Source organism: Anas acuta, chromosome 1 (assembly GCF_963932015.1).
Source record: "Anas acuta chromosome 1, bAnaAcu1.1, whole genome shotgun sequence".
In the NCBI taxonomy this organism is placed as follows: Eukaryota; Metazoa; Chordata; class Aves; order Anseriformes; family Anatidae; genus Anas; species Anas acuta.
Genome location: NC_088979.1, coordinates 189,838,565 through 189,854,463, shown reverse-complemented (window position 1 = coordinate 189,854,463; position 15,899 = coordinate 189,838,565). Strand labels below are relative to the sequence as shown.

General features: G+C 43.8%; 1 protein-coding gene across 2 annotated transcripts in view; it reads right to left on the bottom strand.

The window, feature by feature from the left end:
• Positions 1–8,371: 8,371 nt before the first annotated feature.
• Positions 8,372–15,899, bottom strand: part of LRRK2 (leucine rich repeat kinase 2) — a 69,660-nt gene continuing 62,132 nt past the window's right edge. Inside the window, exons 49-51 of one of the 2 annotated variants that reach the window (XM_068669743.1) lie at positions 15,137–15,345; positions 12,087–12,161; positions 8,372–10,216 (exon numbers count right to left, since the gene is read on the bottom strand). In XM_068669743.1, the coding sequence (XP_068525844.1) occupies positions 10,095–10,216; positions 12,087–12,161; positions 15,137–15,345 (406 nt within the window). In that variant the 3' untranslated portion in view covers positions 8,372–10,094. Of the gene's footprint in view, positions 10,217–12,086; positions 12,162–12,433; positions 12,540–15,136; positions 15,346–15,899 lie in introns of those variants that run through there. The other variant, XR_011092074.1, reaches the window with a different exon arrangement.

Genomic DNA, 15,899 nt, shown 5'->3' with positions numbered 1-15,899 from the left:
TTTCTGTAACTTCTTGTCTTTTTAAGCACGTATGGAGTCATAGGAAGTTCTGAGAGTGGTGCCGTGGACCAGCTGGGGATTAAAGGAGCATTCCTGCCAGTACAGTATTCATGGTCAAGCTGAATGTGTTTGTGGTGACTGCCATCAGCCACTGGAGTGTCTGCTCAGGGCCTTGATTCTGTGCCGGGGAAGGCTAGCAGGCTCCGGGGAGGGCAGAGACCACGCGGGATGTGTGGAAGAGCCGGGCAGCAGGCAAAGAGGGACAGTAGCAAAGCTGGTTTTTTCTTCTAGGGGTCTGGGTTTTCTTGTTCTTCTTCGATGGCTAAAGGTGGGGTCTGAGATGCCATTCTTACAGGCTGGGAGTGATTTTGGGAAGTCCTGCTTGAGAGAGAGAACTCAGGGAGTAAGATGGAGCCCAAGCCATAACATTGGTTGTATCTGCTGCCTTTGCGGTCTCCCCGTTCCTTAACGCAGAGCAGGTTTGTGCCTCTGTGTTCTCACAGAGCCGCTTAGCCAGCAGTGACAATATTGCTCCTGGTGCTTAGTGTGGAAGTTCTCAAGGCCTCTGAGAATGGGTTCCTGTGTGCCTGGTGCTGGTTTTTGAGGTGGAATCAGAAACCTTTTAAATAAGGTTTCTGAGCATAGTCTTGGCTCCCTAGCAAAAGATCAGGAAAACTCTTCACACACCCCTTTCTTAAATAAAGAAGTTGCTTTGATGCAATCTTCATTGTACCCCTGCTGCTAGCATGTAAGGAAAAAGAGCAAGAGCAAGAAACTGCCTGGCTTTCGTTCACTTAAATACTGCAAAAACACAGGATTCAGGCCAGCTGGCCAGGCTGCTAGTCCAGGCAGGGAGCAGCGGAGGTGGTCCCCAAATTAGGCCCAACTTTGGGGAATCTGAACTGTTTAGCTGCAGAAAAATGATAAGTGATAATGTGGAGTTAATCCTGATTGTTCATGAAGCTTTTTTTTAAAATAAATGAAAAGAGCAATATCGGTTTTATATTGTAAATATGCCACTGAGAGTGAATGTTGTTAATGGAGACGGTGCTTGGAGAAACTGAAGAACATCCTCTTGCTGCTGAGCTACTGGCACACACCTTGGTTAAACAGTTACTCCACCAGGGTGAAAAGTGATATCAATGTGATTCTTTCTCAGCAAAATCGATTTAATAATGTGTTAGGAGATGATGCTGATCCTGGCCTTATTCACCATATTGGATATTTAAAAAAAAAAAAAAAAAAGAGGACTGACTATGGAAAATAAAAATCTCTGATGTTGTCAGATTTTTGCTGACTTCTGTTAACGTAATTTACTGGACACTTGGGTATTGGTGATGAGCACAGTACAAATAATTTAGCTGATTTGCTATGCAAAGCAAAGGGCTTCTGAAATTAAGAAATTACACGAAATGCTAAAATAAAATGTGGGACATGAGGAAAGACCTTTGTCCAGTTTCCCTCTTGAGAAAGACAGGAGGGCAGGTCCTTGGGGTTGGCAGCCAAGTTTGGTCTTTTTATATTTTTTGAGTTTATGGTTTTCATTTTTTTTTTTTTAACACTAATTAAAACTCCAGCAACTTGAGAAACAAACTCTTGTTCTTAGTGAGCAAGAAGGTCAGAAGCTGTAAGTTCTGGGCTCCCTAATCTCTTTGGCATTTCCCTCCGAGGCTTTTTGCCTACTTCCCAGGCTGGTTCTGCTCTGGGCTCTGTCCTATCACCCATTTCTCAGCTGCATGGAACAGACGGCACCGGCGGAGGTTTTGATCTCAGTTGACTCTGTATCAGAATGTAAATGTTATTTTCTATTCTCACATAAAACAGCCAAGTGGCTTGGTGTGTCTTAAATCCTCGTGTGGCGTATTCGTGGTGTTCTGTGTAGAGCAGAGCTCGCGTGACAGCTGGCTGCTAGTGGGAGAGGGTTTGGGGTTGACTTCCAGGGCTGAGGCACTGCGTTGCAGGCTGAGTGCAGGATCAGCTCAACTTTGCTGTTTGGTGCCGTTTGCCATCGCCCTGCAGAGGGTTTGGTCGTTACAGCTGGTGCCACACATTTTAATTACCTTAACCAGGATGTGCAAGGGGGTTCCCAAGAAAACAGTTCGTTGAAATGATTTTTTTTTTGGTTGTGTTTATCTATGTTGTGGGCAAACAGTAAGTGGAATATGGAAAGAAAGGAAAGGAATGGGCTTCCCAAGGGAAATAAAATCCTGATGGTGGTGTGTGTGGGGGGTAGTAGGTTAATATGATCATTTTCTGGGTGAGGAATGATGATCAAAAAGAGAAAGTGGGGAAGCAACGTGAGCAGGTATTTCTCAAGTAACCTGTTGGTTTTAGGGCTCAAGATAAAACAACAAGCTTATTTATTTTTTTTAATCAAGAGAGAAGACTACCTTCAGGCCCCATCACCTGGCACAGATTGGCACAGCATTGAAAAATCACTATAAAATCTCTAATTTGGGATGTCACACTTCACGATTGTGCTTCTTGATACGTTTCACAAAAAGATTTCAAAGAAAGGCAGAAGGTGAGGATGTAGCGTGCCCTGTTACCTGCAGGAGCTCAGTCTGGGGGCCTGTTTGCTTTATGGTACAGCGCTGGGAAGCAGATGTGTGAAGGGGCAGGGGCAGGCCCACACAACATGCAGGTACCTGATTTTTAAACATTACAATCCATGATTGAGAGAGAGTTCTTTGGGGAGGGAGGATTGATTGTCAGCTGATACAGGGAGTAAATTCGTGAAGTCGTGGTAATAGCACATCACTCGGCTCATAGATGTGTTCCCCGCATCGTGGGAGCACAAGAGGAGCAGGATGTGCTGGGGTGTGTGCAGGTAGGTGATGTGACGGGGAACCCACAGAGGTTCCTGCGACAGCCTCCTGCTGCCTGTTGTGGCTACAGCTGGAGCACTGGGTGTTGATCTATCATTTTCACCATCTGTGGTGTGCAGCACCTGTAGCAGGACAGGCGGTGAAATGTGAGTAGAGTGGGTGTGAGAACGGGGAAGGAAACTTCCCTTCCCTGGGCTCCTTCCCTTTGTTTCTGGGTTTACTGGCAGATATTTTGGGGCTCTTGCTGGCGTGGAATTGAGGAGGATGAATTCACGCTCAGGAGTAGAGATGAATCAAGATGAATTCATGCTCAGAAGTAGAAGAGGGATTGTGTTAACCTAAGCAGGAGATTTTCTTAGGAAAAATCAAAACAAGATGACGCTCCCCTTGAAATTCTCATACTAGAAATGGCTGAGTAATTTGAACTCTATATTCAACTCTTCCCATCCCGAAAAGCACCCACCTGGGTTCATGTAGCGTCTCTGCAGCCACTGACTCTACCCTGGGCGCCTCCTGTACCCAGGAGGTGGCTCACGGAGATCCCTCTGAGCTCTTCAGGGAGTGATGTGATGAGCTGAGCTCTGAGCAGCCAGCACCGTTGCCTAGGAACTGTCAGAGGCAGACACACATTGGGGATAAATTTGGCTTTTCTTTTTTTTTTTTTTTTTTTTTTTTTTTTGCAAAGATGTGAGATTTGAAGAGCTTGGTTGAATGCCTGCAAAGACCTTGGCCTCTTTTTAAAAGGTATTGCAGAAGGTGGGAGTATCCGGGCTACATCTGTTACGTGTGCATCTGTTCTACCTCTTTTTGTAAAGATGCTTTTCCTACCAGCACTTGGTTCATGCAAGCCATGTCTGGTGTTTTGGACTTGGTGGTTGTCTCTTGGTTAGAGGAAGTGTCCCTGCCTGCATATGCAGCCCTACGGGACTCTGCCCACTGCCTCCTGTGCCCTAGCAAAGGCTTGGTGCTGCAGGTCAGCATTCTGAGGTGCTTCATGTTTTTCTTCTGCCATGGCTCGGTGTCCTTTCCTGAGCATTTCTAGTTCCTCCTGGCACAGGAGCAAGGCGGTGTCACCTTTTCCCGTCTTTCCAGATGAGTCTTCTGTGAGTCTGAGGTGCTTTGAGGTGGTAGCACCATTCCTGTCCCTGTACATTTGTCTGCTTTGGTAAGCAGCCCTTTTTGGCCCTTACAAGACAATTTTGCTAAGGAAGCAAGCTTAGAGCAACGTCTCCACTACTCAGTTTTACCCAGTTTTTACTCAGTTTTACCCTTGAGACCATTTCCTCTCCCCAGCAGTGGGGGGTCCCTCCCTGGCAGGGACGGACGCAGCTGTGCTGAATTCAGGGGGTGGTGCTGGCTGACCCCAAGTGCGGGGTGTTTTTGTTCTGCCCTCCTAAGGTCTCAATCAAAGCCCTGCTAAGGACAGAAGGGAAACATTGCTGCGTCAGGCCTTCAGCTAAGGCCACCAGCATCCTGTAAGCAGGTGTCTTCCCCCATACACTGATACCCTGTCTGCATCTGCCTTTTCCAAGGGCTCCTCTCAGTGCCGGTGCCACCTATGAGTGACATGGCTTGCAAAACCACCCACCTTGGGCATCCCTCTTTTATTTTTTATTTTTTTTTTTCCAGTTTCAGCTATGGGGACTTCAGGCTTCGTGATGCAGGACCAGAGAGTTGCACTTCTGAGCCCCTGCAGAGCTCAGGTGTTTGCGTCCTCTCCTGGATCTAGCTGTAATATCTGGGAATTGAAAGGGGTTTTTTATTACTATTATTATTTGCAAGGAAAATGAAGTGTGAATGCTCAGCACATCCAATTATTATGGAGGGGAGGGGGTAAAAAAAAAAAAAAAGAATTTTGATGCATGGAAAATATTTGAGAATTACTGATTACCAAAGCTTAATTATCTTGCTAGCGGTTAGTTATTAAGAACAAGTGTGACCAGCTGTGGTAGTTGGGCCTGGCTGTCTCCACCTAGCTGGGGCTGCTGTTGCACCTTTCAAAGTCAAACCTCTTCCAAGTGCTATCAAACTCATTGAACCTTGTGCAACACGATTTAACAGCTTCCTTTGAGATACACCAGCTGCCTAAACCTGACAGAGTTTGACAGGATTTAGGGGTGTTTTCTGGCTTTGGACCCCACTTTTGCTGCTGTTCAGGCCCCGAGGAGAGGCCTGGGATGGTGTTGGGGTTCCCTTCACAAGATGGCCGCCGCCTCACGCTGCTCCTGTGGTGATTGCCCTTTGCAGCCCGGAGCCCTGTCAGCCCCCCAGGGAGGATCATGCAGGGATATCAGGGATTTATCCCTGTCCCCACACCCACAGCACTGTCCTGGGATGGAGGCACCGGTGTGGGATAATAACAGGAGCTACTCTTTCTGCTGCCCTGCGCCCCCAGCCCATTGCACGGGGGGGGGAATGTGGCTGGGTTGATGTCCAACATTTACTGAGGAAAAATCAGGTGTTTTTTCTGATCTTCCATCCTTGTTTTGGGCTGCTGCATACTGGTGAGCTGCTGTGTGTCAGCAGGCAGTGATCAGGATGGGCAGAAGAGCCAAGGAGGCTGAGGCACTGGGGGTGGACATGGGGATGCCGCTGCCACCACAGGTCTTCCAGGGGCTTCACCACATGAAGCCACCCCAACCCTCTGCTGAGCCTCTGCTATCTCTGCTACAGCAGGTGCTCTGCAGCTATTAGGTATTTACTGTGACTTTTGAAGGTGACAGTGTGAAACCAACAGTTTTCTAAGCCCCTTGGCCTTAGCTCCTTTAAGACTTCAGTTGCAAAGCCTGGGAGCGCTGCTCAGCCCTGCTGGGGAGCGGTGAGGGTGAACAGATGCCTTCAAGGTGACTGCAGAGATGTCAAGGCAATGAAAAGCAGCAGGACCAAGCATTAATGTACCCAAAGTTCATTATTTGCAGCTCAGTTGTTCTCTACCATGATCCTGTGTGGGCAGAACTTGGCGGGAGCTGTCGAAATGAAGGGCAGGAGAAGAGGGGGTGATGCCGGAGGTCTGGGTCACTGCGCTCCTGTCACTGTGTCAGGGACCCAGGACCTGTGGGTGAGCCCAAAGCCTGTCCTTCGAGTCCGTGATGTGATGTCCTGCTGCAGGAGGGCTGGCGGGAGCTGTCGCACGCTGCAGCCAGGGCAGTCAAGCTGTGGTATATTGTAATGTTTAATAACTTCCAAAAATATTTCCAGTTTACTGCCCCAGTACAAATAAACTGTAGATACCAGGAACCATAAATTCATCACAGTGTACTCTGCAGGCAAAAAAAAAAAAAAAAAAAAAAAAGAAAATCACATAATTTGATCATTCTTGTAATTCTATTATTTAATTGAATAGGAACTTGTTTGTATTGAAGAGTCTTACCAATATCTGTGCACATATGGGCACTGCTGTCTTCATACAGTAGGTGTACAGCCCAGAAATATAGAGAAGAAATTCTTGAAGGGTAATAGTGGAAATTTTGCTTGCATTTACTTCTAAATATTTACTAAACCTGCTTTCACTGTGCTAATACAACAGCACTCGTTTGTGCTTTTTTCTTAAAAATCATGGATTTAAAAATACAAATATGTAATATGTATGACTCTCAGATCTCACCTTGCTGTGTCAATGTACTTATAAACAAAATTGTTAAAAAGATAGGCACCCATCTAACTAAAAGTGATTTGTTAAGGTCACAAAAGGGCCACAGTGGACAGCCAATAAAGGTGAACTTTTTTTTTTTTACACTTGTTGAAATGCCTTGGAGAAGGTTTTATTTAAAAGACAGCAGATAAGTAGTCTTGAGATTAGTTCATAGTACAGCAGCGTAACTAATTCAGACAGAAAAAAAAACAGCAACTGCCAATTCTGAGCAGAAAAATTCATCCTCTTACGACAAGTAATGGAAGCTGTCTTCAGATTTTTAATGACTGACAGGCCAGGAGAAAAGCAACAAGAGGAATTGTTTGTAAAATTGTCTAACTGAAATCTGAAAAATATGACTGTCAACTTTTACTCACTCACTCACTGAGCCTTCTCTGTTTCCTCGGCCAATACCTTTTTTTTTTTTTTTTTTCTACTTTCTGATGCCTCTTGTATCTGAAGACTTTATCATAACGTAGACTGTCTCATTAGCTCTGGGTACATCTGTGTAATGTTCCTGATATGCCGTCTGGACTCTTCTTGCATCCTTTTAGGGGCAACTGCTCGTGCTTGCTTCCCTGAAGTCCCTGTATTCCCATGCACAAAGCATGGGGAATAAACAGGATGAGCTCGAGATCTGTGTACGGTCGTGGGGCCATGATCTCATTGTGATTATGGAGATATGGTGGGACAGCTTGCATGACTGGAACGCTGTCGTGGAGGGCTCGGACTCGAAGGACAGTAGCATTGAGATCCTGGGCGTTAGTTCTCATGGGGGACTTTAATTATCCATACAGCTGTTGGGTAAGCAACTCAGCCAGGCACTCGCAGTCCAAACGGTTCCAATACTTTGAAGATAATTTTCTGATGCAGGTGGTGGAGCTGGGCAACATTCAAACAGCATTTCTTCCAAGCTTGGGATCGATGCATCCCTAAACGTAGGAAATTGGGGAAGGGGGGCAGGAGACCTGCGTGGATGAGCAAGGAGCTCATCGACTAGATCAAAAGGAAGAAGAAGGTCTATGAAATGTGGAAAAATTTCACCAAAGGGGAAATCGTGCTTGACCAACCTCGTTGCCTACTATGATGGCATCACCAGCTGGGTAGATGGGAGGAGAGCAGTGGATGTCATCTACCTTGACTTTAGCAAGGTTTTCGATACTGTCTCCCTTGACATCCTGCTAGCAAAGCTGAGAAAGCGTGGGATAGAGGAGTGGACGGTAAGGTGGGTTGAGAACTGGCTGACTGGCTGAGCTCAGAGGGTAGTGATTGGCAGCACAGAATTGGACTGGAGACCAGGGGTTTCCCAGGGGTCAGTGCTGGGTCCAGTTTTGTTCAACATCTTAATTGATGGCCTTGATGAGGGAATAGTGTCTGCCCTCAGCAAGTTCTGGGCTCCCTGGCACAAAGACAGGGATCTCCTGGAAAGTGTCCAGCAGAGGGCCAAAATGATGATGCCTGGAGCATCTCCCCTATGAGGAAAGGCTGAGAGACCTGGGTCTGTTCAGCCTGGAGAAAAGAAGACAGAGGGGATCTTATTAATATTTATAAATACCTGAAGTGTGGGAGATAAAGGGCTATGGCCTCTATTCAGTGGTTTGTGGGGACAGGACAAGGGGCAGTGGCCACAAAATGGAGCCCAGGACGTTCCTCACCAACATGTGAAAGAAATTCTTCACGGTGAGGGTGATGGAGCACTGGGACAGGCTTCTCGGGGGGTTGTGGGGTCTCCTCTGGAGATATTCAAGGCCTGTCTGGAACCTGCTTTGGCAGGGGGGTTGGACTCGATGATCTCTGGAGGTCCCTTCCAACCCCTACAGTTCTGTGATCTTAATGTAAGGGATTAAGCTCAACAAAAGCTGCACACAAAAGCTCCTCCTTGGAAATTCAGTAATGAGAAAGTAAACAATGATATTAACAAAGCAGGGTTTTAATAAAAAGATATGAGTTACATGTCAAAATGATTTATAAATAAACATAATCACATTACATATATTGTCTTTTTAAAAAAGTATTGATTATACAATAATATATATTTTCTGAGTTATAAAATCCCATATAAATAGCAAATTATTCTCAGTATGAAGAATACAAGAATACATTAAACACAAACAAACAAAACCGGGGTACATCTCTGAAAGGAATCCTGAGTACACACAACCATGGGCAGAAAACAGAATAAGGGAGCAGTGGTTGGATACAATAATGCTCTTGTCTCAGTGTACAAATTCTCTAAAACTGTAAAATTGGAACCAAGAACCTTCCGGTGGCACTAACCCTCGTTCAGCTACATAGAAATAAACTCAGGAGTGGCTCTGGGTACTGTTTGAGATTTCAGGAGCACTCTATAGATTCTTTTGGTATCAATAAGAAAATGAGCTCTGTCTTCTGGTGGACAGAAAGAAGGCACTTAGAGCAGGTCAGCGAAGGCTGGAAGCAGCAGCTTGGACTAATAGCCAGGGAACAACAAGATACAGCTCCTGAATGAAGATGTGTGGCAACAAATTCTTGTGGAGTTATAAGAGGTAGCTAACTCTTACACTCCTCAAGGTTTCACTGCTTACTGCCAAAATAATGATATAAATTAAAACAAGACTAAAGCAAAGCTCCATTTTTTTTTTGCCCAGACTGAGCTAAGCAAACAAGCACATCGTACTAAGGACTAGCAGTCTGGATGCAGCAGCGTGCTTCTTTCTTCGTGGTACAAGTTGCAGCAGCATTTAGATCAAGAGTTTTCGCTGTCTGTTTTCTCTCAGCTTTTATACCTGTACAACAGACACAGACGAGTGGTAATGCTCAGAGCCGTGACTGCATCACTTTAACAGGGCAGACTGCAGTATTGCAAGAGGACAGCACCTTGCAGAAGCTGGTCTGTATCTCTAATGTATTTAAATGATGAATTCTGAGAAATTCTATAATTTTATTATTATTAAAAACTATTATTATTTATTATTTTATTATCTCAGCATACTTCTTTTTTCTGATCACAATGAAAAATGTCAATTATTCATGGAGTTATTCATTACTGTTCAGCAATGCCTCGCTTCTGCCCGTTGTTTTCACCAGCAGCAATGCAGCCACGACACGCTCCCTCAAACACTGCTCTTCATATAAAACAGAATGTTTTCTTTCACATGCCCAAGGTCATGAGCTCTGACTTGCTACGAAAATATGAATCATCAGAGAAAACTCACACATGCAAACGGCAATAAGCACACAGAGGCTTAGATTTTGCTCCTTATTACAGCATCAACTCAACAGAGATAACGAAGTAAACAAGAGCCATTTCCAGGCTCCTGGCTTATTACCAGTTTGACAGGGATCAAAAACCGGATGAACAAAGTTATCCTGAAGCTGAGCCAGAGTTGCTCAGAACAGGATTTAACAAGTAAACAGACACGTGAGAACACTTCAGTTTCTTAATTTCTCAACGATTTCCTGTCCTTTGAAATACTACAAACTAACAACCTTCTTTCTGCTTGGTATACCATGATTCGGGAAGATCCTGTCCCATGGCACTTTTTTTTCCTGGTTTTGGGTTAAAAAGCCCAGCAACAAGAAGCAGTAAATATTGCACAGTGAGTTAGGATAGCGGTCTAGAAAAGAGAATAGCACTTGCAGGGTGTTTTTTTTTTTCAGTCCAAAGGAAAGCTCTTCATTTTTTCTGCTAGCTCCTGTCTCATTTCTATATGTTTTTTCAGATTTTGCACTTCATGGGGGAGGTTAATGTCCCACACTGACAAACAGGATTGTAATTCTGAAAAAAGAAAAAAAAAAAAAAGAAAATGGTAACAGTGAGAATTATTATTAGAATATTAGAAGTGGTTTTGCTTATCTGCTTTTTTTTTTTTTTTTTTTTTTTTTTTAATTACTCATAAATTGCCTCTCTGAGGCATAGTGTTTAGGACCTGGAAGCCAAGTTGTGTGACACCTTATGTGTGAGGTGATGAAGATACGGGTTACAAGCCATTTCTACTTGCACAGTAGTTTGGATTCCAGTTCTTAAACCATTTAAAAGCACTTAAAAACATTTAAAAAACATTTCTGGTGCCTGTGGACCATATGGTGTTTACCTGAGCTGCAGCCAATGCTAGTAGTGAGGTGCCTGCATAAAATTTCGTCTTTATTTTCCAGAGCAGATATACCCTAAATGCTTATGAGACTCAAAACCCATTCACTATAAACCAGAAATGAAAATTGATTTCATAAGGTAGTAAGTATACTGAAAAAAGCTCACTTCTTCAATCTCCACTCAGGTAAACAACTCTGCTCCTGGAGAAACATTATGTTTAATGAAAAATGGAGAACACTTACATGAGCAGGGACTTGTCAACTAAGGTCCTGAAGGTTCCTGAGAGTCTGGTTACTCTTTGTGTAATTTATGGCATTCTTAAATGCAATTAGAAAGCTAAAAAGGCAATAGGTGCTCTTATGGTAACAACCGGGAACTATCATAATGTAAAAAACACAGTCTGGTTTTTATTTTAGTCCAGTCGGCTCACGTACACTTGCCACCTTTAATTTTTTACTATTACTGCCACATTATCAAGAAACTCAGAAATTGGGATCAAAGAAATGAGAAAAAGAGCATCCATCAGAGCATCAAATGTAATTGCATTACGAAAAAATACACACAAAGATGGTGATTTCATATCTTCCTATTCCAACACTTCCTCATCCTAATTGCCAGGAAGCTCTTCCTGATGCCTGAACTAAATCTCCCTTATTGTAACAGAAACTGCTTAGCTTTTATCCTATCCACAGGGAATGTGTTGAAGTGTTTATTCCCTTCCCCTTTATTTACATATTTGGAGCCTATCATCACGTCCTTTCTATGCTTTCTTTATATTAACCACTTTGGCTTCAGTACTTCCCCACAGGTTGCATTTCACTCCTCTGGGCTGTTCCTAGCAGTTCAGACCACTCGGCAGTGTCCCAGATGGAAATGCTCCTCCACCAGAGCTCAGCAGAGCACAGGAATTCACACATCTTAGAGAAGCCACTTTTCTACTGGTGTGAGAAGGTGTTTGCCTCTTGTTCATGCTGTTAGCTCATGTTCAGCCAGTGATCAATTATAAACCTTTTGCTGCAGCATTGCTGTTTAAGCTGACCATGTTGGTACAACAGATCACTCCTAATTAAGTAAAAGGTCTCGCATCTGTCCTTAGGGAACTGTATCCTACTTCCTTTGGGACCATTTATTCTATTTGTCAAGGTTATTTCAAATGCTAATCCCGTCCTCCAGCATGGCTTCTCTTAGCTGAGTGTTGTCTGAAAAGCACATTCACCTTTCCTTCCTCCACATCACTTATGAAAACACTGAGCATTCCTGGCTTAGCACGAACCCCTCTGGAAATCCATCCAATGCATTCTCCGATTAGACAAGGACTGTTACTCTTTAAATACAGTTTTCCACCAAATTACATGCCCTTCAAAGAGTAGCTTCATCCAATCCATTTTTGGAAGTTACTGTTAGTTTGTATGGAGCCCAGAAATGCAACAGACTACAAAAACTAGTGACAATATTTTGCTAATCACCACCTCTCCAAACATATCTCAGTGGGCAGTCAAGCATAATAGTGTCTACTCCACTAATAATCTAAATTAATAAAAGACAGTTGAGGTACCTTTGTGAGATTTGTCGTCTTCGGTATCACTCTTATACCAGTATCCCAAAACCAGCACCACATTCTTCAGACTCCCTTTTTCAAAGAAACAAAATGTCACATTTTAATTTTAACGGGAACTTGGTAATTTAAAGAAGAAAGAGTAGCTTACATGATGCCATTAACAGGATAAAAACCAGAGTCTTTCTCTTTATTCATAGTCAGTAACCATGTAAAAAAGGACACGAAAACAATACAGTTCACGTCTCCATTTAATGTAGGGGTTTGACAGAGTTCAAAGCTGTAAGCACGGGATCAGCCGGCCAGCCTGTTGAACAAGCCAGAGAACAAAGCACCCTATTATTTACCACATGCAGAGGTAGCAGAGTCATGGAAAACAGATGTCACAGCGAAGGGATAGGTTGCGAACGGAGTCCCAATGCACAGCAGAAGCAGAAAGGGCCAGCAGTCAGTCTGGTTATAAAAAACAAACAAATAAAACAACCAAGTGTGGTACAAGCTAATTAAAAGTGTTCTGCAGTAACCACGGCACGTAGGTAGGGAAGGAGAGTTAGCAGGGATGTAGAAACATAATGAGGTAAATCCCAAATAACACAAAAAAACAGAGTGGGAAGACACAAGTGGATGGATCACAGAGGGCTGGTGGGAACCCCGTGCATCCTCCCTGATCAGATGTTTCATTGATTTAACTTTTTTTTCTGCAACCAGCTCTAGCTCTGTACCAAACGGATGGAACTCAAGTGTAATGTTTCTTATTCAGAGTAGGGCCCTTGCTTTGAAAACTCTGACTTTCCCCTTGCAAAATGAACTACATATATTTACACGTTAATGATTCTCTACATATGATGTCTTGTTGATTATATGTCAACTATTAGTCAACTAGGTGAGAGAATTAGAAAAAGACATTATATTCATATATTCATACACAAACTGCCAGATTTTGAGACATCAGTTTTATCAGTAATCTCTTTTCCCTAAAACATTTACATTTGATTGATGTTATATGTTTTAATCTCAAACTGAAACTTTTTAATGCAAAAATATTTCCATCTATCTTCTCTCCTCTCAGAGATGCAATAAGACGTGTTCAGCAGCCTCTGTGCCATTTTCAGTAATTCTGTGAATACACCAGTGGAACCAAAGCCCGAATTTAGGAAAAAAAACAACCCTTATAAATAATTGCCGGGAGAAAATGATCAAAAGAAGACGCACACATCAAACTGCATGCATCAGTCTCACTTGCCATGCGTGAGTTCTGTGCAAACACAACTCATCTATTTCTCAGGGAGCACTAACTTGTCTGTATATAACATTTTGATTAAAAATGCTGTGTTGGCTGGAAACCGAGGCTATGAGACTCATGCCTTCCTAAGTCACTCTCTATTATTTTATCCAACACATTTTGCCTATCAGTGACAATAATGTGAGGCAGAAACCCTGTTTTCAAAGTAACTATCCTTTGCAAAATAATAGAAACAAAGTAGTCCCTTTATAGCACTAACACTGCAGCTATCAGGACCAGAAGGACTCAAAGTGCTGTGCTTGGGCAGCCGGGCTCTACAGCTGGCACTCCAACAGCTGAGGGTTGAACAGCCTCCACAAACTTGCTGTCTCGGGCAGAAGCAAATCACGGGAAGATGGAGAGGTTTTTGACTGTCAGCACCGTGAGCTAGTCTACAGACACTCCTGGTGCCAAAAAGGAAAAAGAAGCCCCCAAATTTGGTTTACAATGGTAATGAGAAAACCATCCACAGGCTGCAACAGTGAAATTTGCTAGCAGGATTGCAGTGTATTTCTGACACCTTAAATCCCACTCACAAAGGAACAAAACCATTTGAATGATATCCAACAAGGGTAAGAGTTGGGCCCTACACTTGTGTCATAACTACCCCATGCAGCAATATAGGGTTGGGAAAGAGTGGCTGGAAAGTTGCCCGATATAAAAGGACTTGAGGGTGCTGGCTGATGGCTGAACACAAGCCAGCAGTGTGCCCAGGTGGCCAAGAAGGCCAGTGGCATCGTGGCTTGTGTCACAGAAAGCGTGTGGCCAGAGGGATTTCGGAAGTGATTGTCCCCTTGGACGTGGCACAGGTGAGACCACACCTTGAATAGTGTGCTTGGTTTTGGGTGCCTCGCTACAAGAAGGATATGGAGTGGCTCGAGCATGTGCAAATCAGACAGAGCAACAAAGCTGGTGAAGGGACTAGAGAACAAGTCTCATAAGGAGTGACCGAGGGAACTGGGGTTGTTTAGCCTGGAGAAGAGGAGGCTCAGGGGAGACCTCATTTCACCCCACAACTTCCCTGGGAGGTTGCAGCAAGGAGGATGTCTGACTCTTTTCTCAGGTGACAAGTGATAGGATGTAAGGAAATGGTCTGAAATTGCACCAGGGGAGGTTTAGATTGGGCATTATGAAAAATTTCTTCATGGAGAGGGTGATCAAGCACTGGACTGGGCTGCCCAGGGAAGTGGTGGAGTCCCCATCCCTGGAGGTATTCAAGAGATGTGTGGACACGTCTCTACGGGACAGGGTTAGTGACGGGACTGATGGTTGGACTTGGTGATCTTAAAGGTCTTTTCCAACTTAAATAATTCTGTGGTTCTATTTTTCCTGAATAAGGGTGGGAGAAGAAGACAAGGAAATTAGCAATTAAGGAAAGATAATTCAAACCTAGTGAGCTCCAAAGAGAGAGAAGCCAGAAGCATAAAACGAGACGGAGAAAGAATGCAGGCAGACACAGGTCAAGATAAAGACTATCAGACAGAGGACAGTGAGAGCTGTGCTGAAGCATTGCACAAGGTGCGGGTGGGGAGCATTCACGTGCTGATCAGTGAGGAGCCAGAGAAGAGCTGCTGTTTCACGTGGGCACGGCTAGGACAGGCTGCTGGTGTTCAGCTAACACTGGCCTGTCTGACACTGAGGGGAGATGACAGTAGAACAGAATGAAGGAACAGGACATGGAAAATGCTAATCTGTGCCTGGCACACCGTGTCAAACAGAAGCCAGCAAGCCTAAACTTGGTGCTGATTTCACCCATGGCTTTACTTACCTAGCTGAGCTGTTAGCATGACTCGAACAGAATCACAAAATTTATCTATAACTCGTACAGGGCGACGCGTTGATAAATCAAGCAGCAGAATATGTCCTCCTCCTGTCCCTATCCACAGCGCAGTGTTTTTCTGCAGGCAAATTGTCTTCACTCTTCCAGAATAAGCAACTTTCTGTTTTAGTTCTTTATCTAGTTTTTCTACTTCTTCCCTAAAAGTACGGAGAAAACTTGCATTAAATTTTGGTGGCACACTATTGTACAGCTGCTAAAATGACTCCCTCAATACCAGCCTTTTAGATAATCATTCACCAAGACAAAGTGCAAAAAAATCATGCTAATAAGTTGTCTTACTTTAGAGAATCTGGGATGAAAACTATTGGACTTCTAAGACCCTGCTGGCATGCTTGAAAAGACCTTTAAATAGGAGACAGGTACATTTCTCTGTTTTCTCCCAGTATGCAGGAGAATAATGTCACTGCCAAGTGGGAGGAGCACAGCTAGAGCTGCTCCTAGCTTCACCATAAAAATGAAATGGACGTAGCATGTGAAGGAAGAAGAACAATTTAAATGTAAATGTAAATCACTGTCACTGTTACTAAAACTCTGTTGCAGATATAAGGCATTCTTAATCAGGGGATGCAGGAAGTAACTGGATGCAAAAGCAGCAGTACCTTATCACATCAGGTAAGGCCAGCCAAATACTTTCTTCTTTATTTAATGAATCCTCTCATAATCACAAACTGTGAAATACAGTAAGGGTCTT